Source organism: Cariama cristata, unplaced genomic scaffold (assembly GCF_000690535.1).
Source record: "Cariama cristata isolate BGI_N322 unplaced genomic scaffold, ASM69053v1 scaffold3405, whole genome shotgun sequence".
NCBI lineage: Eukaryota > Metazoa > Chordata > Aves > Cariamiformes > Cariamidae > Cariama > Cariama cristata.
Window position 1 is genome coordinate 111,496 of NW_009615627.1, and position 10,576 is coordinate 122,071.

Consider the following 10,576-nt stretch of genomic DNA (forward strand, 5'->3'; position numbering starts at 1 on the left):
GACGGACACTTTAGTTTAATGCCCTCTCTGAAAGTACATACAGAATCAGGGTGGAGAGGAGGAAGTTGTGTTGCAGAGTAAAAATTTTTACTGTAAAATACCTTTTAAGTATCAGTTTTGCTTTCATTGCCACATCTTAGGTTTTTATTTTTGCTTTATTACTTTTGCATTTTCACAGAAACTTAAGAGACTGGAAAAGGCAAAAAGCTGTTATACACAAACATATTTAACTTGAAAAATCACAAATTATAATATGGTGCAGAAAAACACAAAGAAAGCTTCCTATTCGACTGATGATCAACAGTTTTCATGTTAAAAACGATTTCTGAAGTTAAAAGTAAAAATCATCATGACCAATACACAGCCACTGCTTTAACAGTAAATACAGTTAAAAAGACCTCTGAGAGCTGCACAAATATTGTCATTGGGGTAGACAATACACAAAGTATTTTGTATTAAAGACCTGAAGTATAAAAATATTGGAAGATTATTTTTGTTAGTCCTGTCAAGTTCAAGATAAGTTTTCCTTCCTAAAAGGCATTGTTTGGCTTGTGTTTTGTCTACATAAAACAACTACCTGGAGGCTGTGAAACGCTTTACTTTGCATATTTTATGACAGCCAAAGAATTGAAGCTATGACTGCAATATAACCCCATTTCTATATCCCTAAGGATGCCACAGACTTATACAGCATACACTTGTCACTAATGAAACAACACAAGAACTTTCATTCTGGGTCTATTTTGCTGAAACACAAAGGCAGTTCTAAAACTGGCAGGAAAAAAAATAAATCATTAGTGAGCAGCAAACACAGATCCAGCTCAAACCTGTCAAATATTTTATCTTCACTGAACCAGCACAGTGCTCGACTCGACTAGATTTAAACATGAGTTTAAGATGATTTTGCTTTGATAAGCACTTATTACAATATTAAACACATATACTGACTATAGCTAAAATCCTCATTATATCAAGTCAGGAGAAGAGCTGGGCACACACTGGGTCACTCCTGCACAGAAAGCTGACGAGCAGGCAGTGAGGAATCTTGGTGCTGTGCAATAACTCTCCTGAGATTGATGATAGAATCACAGAACGGTTTGGGTTGGAAGGGACCTTAAAGCTCACCTCGTTCCAACCCCCCACCATGGGCAGGGACACCTTCCACCAGACCAGGTTGCTCACAGCCCCATCCAACCTGGCCTTGAATGTCCAACAGAAAATGGTTACTGTGCAGTGCATCTGTCTTAACAGTTTATGCAGTCAAAAAAACCTTTACATTTTAAGGTTCAAGGAGACAAAAATCCCCAACAAAACTAAGCACCAAAGGTCAAACTTCTAGGCAAGCTACTTGGTAAATGAACTTTTTGGAAAGAAATATGGATTGCACTTGTGTAGTAGCCAGTGCATCTTAGAGACTTATTTTGGTATTAAATGCCATACGGTAGATCAAGCAGCACGTACATGAAATTAAATCTCAAGTTAAAGGCTGCTGCATGTTTGGTGCATCCTATACACTTATTCAGTATGGTTCATCCCCAGCACCCACAGCAGCCATACTCAGGGCCACAGACGTTTCTGTGCCCCATCCTCAGCAGTTGCCTTCCATCCTTCAAGATGCAGAGCCTGAGTGCATCTCTTGGGTCTCCAGAGCACAGAGAGCGCCAGGACTGCCACAGGAGCCAGAGGCAACTCAGCTGCTGCCATCCTACAAGGAGCAACTGCTGCCAAGCCGTTACACACTGTTGTACGGCAGGAACAGTCCAGTTCTGCATTCGGTTTGCGAGAGGTGCAAGGAGATAGGAGGTCGGCTGGGCTGTCTTCTATCATCTCAAGTAGATGGAGGGGAGAGGAAGTGGCCAGGCAGCCTGCAAGTGTGTCACTGTGTCATATATGATTACATCGCATCATACACTAGGTATGGGTTATAAATGGCTAATTGAAATATCTGTCACCACTGGGAATTTCCCTGGTTTGGTGCTTTTGGGCCACAAAATAAGTTGTGTGCGTACAACGGCAAAATGCAACATATGAAACCTACTGGCTTATAAAAATCTAGTAATATAAATAAATTAGAAAGTGATCATGGTTTAAGAGTACAGAAAATATAAATAACGGAGGTGAAGAATGCACAGAAAGGTCACCATGAAGAACTTAAGAATGAATTGCATAAAAGACGCACTTGTACCATTTGAATTTATTTTAGATAAAATATACCATTTGTAAGTTAGGTGAATGGAAATAGTGCACTAAAAGAATAATGAAGGTACGTACTACAGCTTAGAACCAACTGTAATTGTATTTCTGGGGTTGGTTGTGGTTTTGGTTTTTTTTTTTCTTTTAAACCTATAATATCCCATTCCTTTGTTACTCATCTCACCAATCAGTTCCAAAATGAGGTCTATGAAATGTAATTCACTATAATAATCTATTATCATGCAATAACTCAGAAAAAAAAAAGCAGCATTATGTCTTCCTACACCAAGAGTTATGGTCACTGAATTATAAATACTACAAGGTACAGTTAATAACCAAGTGAATAATAATAATTAAAAAAATCCTGCTAACTGGAATCGCTCACACAATTTTTTGGCAAATTTTCAGGATATGCATTCTTTTGTCTAAGCCTTGATGGAACACCACAGTAACAAGGACTTCCAAGACTACCTAAGAGACTATTAAATATTTAATTAATACAAGACCCTTTCTGTTAGAACAAATTTTAACATAACTATACATTCAAAAGTGGAAAAAAAACCTCAACTAAATCTAACAGGAACAAGAATTAAAAGTTACATCCAAACTAATTACAGCATTATGAACTAATTAATAATACTCCACAGCAAGTTTCCCTCACTTAAATTTAACCTTAAATGAGATTATAAATAAGGAGGCCAGCATACATGTCCATCATTTTAGTTTAAAAAATAGAAAATTAATAATGAGATGAAACAATAAAATTGATAGTAGATCACTGAGATGGATTCTCACAGTGTATGTTTAAAAATAAAGCAAAACTAACACATCAAGAACCTTACCAAAATTGCAGAAATCTTTATATGGTACCTCCTCTGTTCTCATAAAGAAACTTATAGCTGCTGAAAAGCTGTATCTGACAACCCCAGATGTATTCGATACAAGGAAATTCAAAGGTCTCAAGCTCTGCAGGGCTAAACAGAGTTTGACTGATCTGTGATCAAACCTTTCCTATGGAGGAAGGAAATTGTCCTGTGCACACTTCTGGACGATTTCTATAAAATACTGTATTTCTTGGACACAGAGTCAGTTTTCCCCAACTGATGCCTAGAATGCATCAGCTGTAAATTGCTTCCAGGCAATCCCTCACCTGACCAGACATAGGAGATGTGTCATTTGGTCCCTCCTATGGGGACAGCGTTACTGCACGTGGGTTTCAGGAATAGGCAGACAGCTTCGTGATAGCTCTTGGAGCTGAAGAACAGTGAAACGTCACTGAAAATACAAGTTTTCATGCACAAATAGCAACCTCCCCCCGCCCCCGAAAGTGGGCAGTTCTAAAGAGAATGACAGTAACAATCCCTCCACCCCCAAAAAGAGGAAAGCACTATATAAAGGACTGTAAGGTGTTTCTGTGCAAAAAAAAAGAACTGTTACAATCACTCTTCCACACTATCTCATTCTTTTCTTTTCTCTAATGGAGCTGCATCCTGATCTAATTTCAAAGTCTTTTTTGCAAAGACAACATTGTCTCGTCTGAACTTGAAAAGCCTAGCTGCTTTTTGACACTGTAAAAGAAAAGTGTACATTCTGAAAACCTACTTATGTCAGGGAGAGATCGTTTTTACCTGTACTTTCCAGATTCAAGTATCATCCTTTTCATTGCAGCAGTGGAGATAAGGACATCGATAGACAGAAAAATTTCCTCTCTGCAAAGGAAGTGCCTGCAGCTTGCATAGGTAAGCTTAAAACTACTACTTCTTTGTTTCACCTGACAAAATTTGGACATTGACACAAAAATGCTCATTAGCCTTCTAAATGACTGAATTCAACAATTGCTTTGCGAATTTAACTCCTTGTAATAAAAGAATTTAATACATTTTGGTTCAACAATCCGAATGGGACTTAGTGTACACTGACATGCAACAGCTGTAAAAGTTAACTTCCAAGTTGTCAAACATGGCCTACAGCGTAATTTTTAAATACGTATCTAACCAGCCTGGTGTCTGGGCTTTTTATCAGAGCTACACAGAATCCTCTTTGGTATCCGAGTTCAATAGTTTACAGCTGTTTCAAAAAAAATTATTATCAGTCTGTAAGTCTGAAATCCATTAATGTTTTCTGTATGCTTTTATATAGAACAAAAGCTAACCAGGATACACCATACAACAATAAAATCTCTCTTCACTACAGGTTAGTAAGCTGAAATGCCAGTTTTTATATGCAGTCATTGTATAGAGCTTTGATTTCTTATTTTCAGTCTGGAAATTGAGAAAAGATTGAAAACTGAACTTGGGAAAAATAACTATATTGCAGTTTTCAACAACCATTTCGTATGTTTAAAAACACAGACTGAATTGTTTATGCAAAATGTACATCTAATACTAGAGCTCTGAACAAAGTTACATTAGATACAGACATCAGCACAATATAAATGCGTCTAGCCAGATTCCTGCATCATGCACGGTTTAATTTGTACTTAAATGGAGGTACAGGATAATCCTCTGCATTTCTGCAATAAAAGTTACACTTTGCACTTATTTTACCTAATTAACTGAAAATAATCTAGAAGTGGTTTCTAAAGTAGGTTACAGATGTTCCAGAAGACTGAGAAATAAACCAAGACCACACAAGTTATCGTCAAACCCTAGCCTGAATCTTCTGTTCCCTAATTTATTTTATCAGACTCTATGCACGTAAAACATTTGGGGTTTAACACCAGCCAACTTTTCTTCACAAAATCTCAGTGGAAGAGAACACCCAAACAGTAACCTCATGCAAACTCAAGATGATAACCCCAGAGGACAAAGAGCAGTTAGTAACTCTGAGAAGCAGGGGAGAAAAAGGACCAGTTAAGAGCAAAGAACAAAAGAAATGTCCAATATGCTTTACAGGAGAATAATTCTTTTAATTGTGTTTCAGCTCTGACCATTCATTCAAGAAATACCAGCATAAATGAGCAATTCAACATGTCTTCTTCAGCCATCGTTAGCTACTACTGTAGCTCTACCAGTCATCTACTCTTTCCTGTTTCCTGCTGGAAGTTTTGGAAATATCCTCACTGCCTGGATATTTTTGAGGCAAGCACTCACAAAAAGGACCCAACACATTTACCTGGGAAATTTCCTCACTGCAAATTTACTCGTATGCAGCACAATGCCTCTTCTAGCTGCCTATTTTGCAAGAGGGTACCAATGGACTTACGACTCCGCAGCATGTAGAATAGCAAATCATCTTGGGACTCTCATTATGCACGTCAGTATGTATGTTACAATTCTAATTTTATGTTCAACTGCTCTAAGTCAGTACGCAACACTGAAGAAAAATAGCGACGCACAATACTCTCAAGCAGTTAATGACAACTTTTACAGATGTGTACTCAAAAAGTTTTGTCAGCCAAAATTTGCTAAATATTTATGCATCACTATATGGCTTACTGTGCTCTGCATAACAGTAACAGCTATAACATACAATGTCCAGGCAAGGGCTATGGAAGAATTTCACAGATGCTACAGTATCAGAGTAGAAGCTGGTGAATTTACCACAATGATTGCAGCTTCTCTTGCCACTGCCTGTTTTTTTGTATCTTTTATGACAGTTTTGTTGTCATACTATTATCTTACCAGACATCTGAGTAAAATACAAAAAAATACCTGTATTGGAGAAAAACATCTAATCTACAGTACAGTGAAAAGAAACATTCTTGTCATCCAGATGATATTAACTGTTTGCTTTCTTCCATATCATATTTTTAGGCCAATTTTTTATGTACTGCTTACAAATAATGACTGCCGAAGGTTAAACTATCTAGTGGAAATAAAAAATTTCCTTACTTGTCTTGCTGCTGCTAAGAGTAGTTTAGATCCAATTATAACCCTTCTGCTAGATAAAACATTTAAGAAAAGTCTGTATGGCCTGTTTACAAAATCCACACCAGAACACCACAAACGTAAAGCTGATAATTTCACTGAAGAGGCTCTCAAAATGTGAAAGAATATGGAAGATTTTAGTAGAACATAAGTAACAATAAACTAATTTTAACTACCTATAACCAGACTTCGATATGAAATGGTAAATATTTAAATAAAATAGTAACATGTTACTCATTGTTGTGTTGGTTTTGTTTGTTTTTTGTTTTTTTTTCCCCCCCAAACAATCTCGCTTGCTACATCAACATTAGCCATAATAAATCTGATGTGTATATCCAAAGGAATCCAAGTAATTTATACAGTGAACTGTGTAATACCCTTTTATCCATGCAACACAAAAGACATTTTATGTTTGACCTATGGACAGAGTTTCCTGCCTAAATAATCAAGGAAGAAGGCAAAAATTAGCATGAAGTAGAGGATCCAGTTCTCTTTTATCATCACTAAAGGAGTCCCAGGTTTTGGACACGAGTTTCCTTTATAAAAAATGCTGAACAAAGCACAGACATTTTCTCTGGAATGGCTGAACCACATATCAAAGGCTTAAGGAAGCAGGCACAGAGCGCTACAAAACACATCGAAGATTAACATGTATTTTTGTTCAGGAGTATTTGGGTAGAAGGTTGAATCCTTTTTTTTTTTTTTAATGGGGAATGCATCATGGGATGCTAAAACTCTTTAGTGCATAAAGAAAAGTTCTTGATGACATTTTAATCTAAAGTTACTGAAAAATGCCGTTATTTACTTTAGGGTAAGTAAATAACCCATCACATCAGGGTTTTGCTATAGTAACTGTTTTTTTAGGAGTAAAATACTGTTAAGAAATTACACACTTTTTTTTCCTAGTCTTCACAGAAAAAGCTTACTACAGCTTTGTACTAAAGTAGCATAAATGTCAGATTTAACATTTAATTAATTTATCACCCTGCTCTGACACTTCCTGTCATGGCCACAGTGTTACTGAAATTACATCTGCAACAGGGTGACCCTGAAAAGAAAGTTTTGATGGTGACGGAGAACCTGCAGGGCTGAAGGATCCACAGAGGAAGAGAGACTCTGGTGGTCTAGGATTTTACTCAACGTTTGAGAAGAATGGGTTTTATACGGGCTCTGTAGCTTTGTCAGGAATCATTTTTCTTGCAGTCCTATCCACAGCAGTCATGTTCAACGGTGGAGACAGTGGCTTCCTTACTGGTACGCAGCCTTGGCGTACTCAGGAGGCCGTACTCACCCAAAAGAGCTACATACTTCTTCCATTTCAAAGGTGGATTAACACATCCTGCTCCAGAAGGCACCTCCTTCACAGCAATGTTTAAATCCCGACCATTTATAAAAGAGTGCGTAAAGCACAAGAGGTCTACAAAATTGCAATGTATCTGAATGTACGATAATATTCAGTAAAGAAAGGATGAAATGCATACATGTAGTTATTTCTAACCTCTGGTACTAATGATGATTAACCCCCCCCAAAACCAAATCATTGTAATTTCCATACTCCTAGTCTAAACTTGTGAGCTAAATTCTAAGTTTTAATTAGGAAGGCACAAATGGTTATTATTTACTGGTATACAAAATATATTCAATGATAAACATTTAATGCTCATTAACAGTATGAGAGCAGTGCAAAACAGGAGATTTTGTGGTTGGGTTTTGACTTGTTTGTTTGTTTTTAAACTGTAGAAGTTAGAATATCATGATGACTTATGTACAGTTTTCAATTATTTTAAATCATTTCTGTAGAAGACACTTAAGATCACATAATGGTCTTTTCTCTTGTACAATCTTCTCTGCAACTGAGATCAAGAGGAGCTTACTGAGTATAAAAAGTGCTATAAAATGCTAAGTATTCCGAGAAATCCTAGCATTCACCAAAATTTCAAATAAAACGTAGTGAGCAATTCTGTCTTCCCAACCCTACTAGTGAGTTCCATGACAAGTACACTAAACCGACCCAAGTGCCAGTAGACACAAAATACTAGGTCTCCTCTAGGAGGGACCCCAGGAGCTCATATCTTCTGACAGCTGCTTTCTGTTCTGCCCAAGTTAAAGATGCAAGTGAAAAAGACAGAAAATCATAAGAATGTAGTATTTTATTTAATACAGTGTTACCTGTGATAATAGAATTTAGTCATTAGATCAGCAGCTGTAAGTCTGGGTGAGCAAAGCTGCTTGCTACCAATGTGTTCGTATAATTTGCAAAGGCCCAAACTGAGAACCCACTCCTTCTGTCCTTCCTTAAATATGCTTTATAGGGAATGTGTTTGCAGTTGTCATGATACCTCAGCAGAGTGCCTGCCTGTAGATGTTTTTCTTAAGAAGAGGTTTTGATGGTAGCACAGGCTTAAGTCATTCTTTCCCCACTTTTCTGGTCACAACCACTTGTTCCCCACTGCTGCATTTAACAAAAAGGCAAGAAAACGGATGAAACTTTGGGAACTACTAATCAAATATAACTTTGCGATAGACTCTTAGCAAGATCCCATTCCACCATTTCTACAAAGTACCAAAAAAGTCATATATACTTTACTTTTTTCCTGTGTAGTCTGTTCAAGATGATATGTCATTTAAATTTTTGAATTACATCGAAGTTTTTCCTGTTTTAAATATTGGAAAAGCTCTTGTGCAGTACAGGCAGTTTCAGAAACTACAAATTAAGTCATACATTGGTCTAGCACTTGACAGAATAGTTCGTGGAGGAAAAAATCCCCCAATACAGAAAGGTATGAGGGAGAGACAAGAGAAATACTTCAAGCAAAACACAGCTCATGTGCTAAACTTCTTGTACTGCTTAGACATCCGGGTGCCAAGTCAGAAGTTAGCAGGTGACCTGTGAATTGTATAATAAAAAATAAAAGATTTCATTTCCATAGCAGGGAACAGAAAATCCTAAGGTAAATGTGCACAGCACATGGTTTGCAAAGTAGTTTAAAAGACTGCAAGTGTCCGTCTGCTTTCTGGTTAACCCATTCAGATGTGCTGATGGGTGGCCAGCTCATCGATCAGAAGCTACATGTTCTCTGGTTGCCTGGGCAAATGACTGGAACACATAAAATTCCAGATCAGAAAGCATGTAGATGTTGAGCTGTAAGTCAGTCAAGCAGCATAAATATATCTCTCAGCAAAACTGCTTCTGAAGACCCAGCAGCCAGCTAACAGCACAGTAGGAAGAGGGCAGGACAAAACAAGAATGGGGACTTTGAGATAGGAAGCTTAGGTACAGGAGTGGACGTAAACGGGGTGGGGAAAAGTACCACCTGAAGAAACATTGAGGAAAAGATACCGAAAATTTTATTCCTGGAGCCTCTTAACTTCTGCATCAAATGAGGAAGTGCTCCTCAGAAAAACATGGTCAGATCGTACATCTTAATTCTGCCTCTGCTATTGATTTTGCAGCCTTAATAACCTTTTAACAATTTAATATGTACCAAAATCCCCACAAAGCAGTTGCCACTGGATCTCAGGGACCTAATAGCTTATAGAAAATACAGAAAAAGCACCAGTCTCTACTGACTGTCCCCAGAAAGCATGAAACAGATTCCATGCCAAAGTGAAAAGAGTAGAAGGAAAGTAACATGCAGCAGATTTCTTGTTTTGGATATTCAAAGATTGGAAAGAGAAGATGGTCTTAAAGAACAGCTTCTATTCCAGTTATATTTTTAAACAGTTGAATATACTCTTACATAAACACATACAAACGCATATGTACAAGCCTTACTAATTTTCTAGATATACCTAAAAGCAGAAGTACAAGAGTTTTGAACTCTCCTGGCAAGATCTGAAGTGCCTAACTACAAATAATTTAGGCAATGAAAGATAGAATTAGTAACTGAGTGCGTCCTCCAAATTCGTACAGTTAATTAAATTCTGCAGAGTGCATAAATCAACATGCAAATCTATCTACAGATCAAGTCTCAAGTCACCTGGACCAACTGAGATTTGTATATGGGACACAACACAGTGCATAACGCTTAGTCATACCCTCTGGAAAAAGTGTTTTTATTTCCAGTCACAGAAATATTGAACCAAATTTTAACAGCACAGAAGGCAGAATCTGTGTATTTTTGCTTTAGTACTTTTATTTAGATGATCACGTTGGAAACAACCGTTCATACCTACTGAGATAAACCTAAAACAAAAATTTAGGATGTCTACTTTTAGCCAACAGGCTTGCTCTGACTCCAGTTGCACATCAATTGTTTTACTGACCACAGAAACATATACAAGCACTCAAACTATATGGAAATCATAGAACAATTTGGAATATTTGGAGTGAACTAAGGATAAAGCCCCAGCAACTAAAGCTATTGATGTGATTAAATTACTCTTGTATCAGTTATATTAGAAGGTGTTTTTATAACAAGATTTCTGCAACTACATAAAATGCTACATAAGTATCACTATATAGGCTAACTGAGGATTGTAAAACCTCTTGATGTTTTACTCAAAAAAAAAAA

At 37.1% G+C, this 10,576-nt stretch overlaps 1 protein-coding gene across 1 annotated transcript; it reads left to right on the forward strand.

Moving 5' to 3' along the window:
• The first annotated feature begins 5,148 nt into the window (after positions 1–5,148).
• On the forward strand, positions 5,149–6,183 carry GPR82 (G protein-coupled receptor 82). Its single transcript, XM_009699884.1, has one exon. The coding sequence runs from the start codon at positions 5,149–5,151 to the stop codon at positions 6,181–6,183; it is 1,035 nt and encodes a 344-aa protein (XP_009698186.1).
• Positions 6,184–10,576: the final 4,393 nt, after the last annotated feature.

Coding starts and splice junctions, on each gene's coding strand:
- GPR82 (XM_009699884.1), top strand. CDS start 5,149: ATGAGCAATTCAACATGTCTTCTTCAGCCATCGTTAGCTACTACTGTA.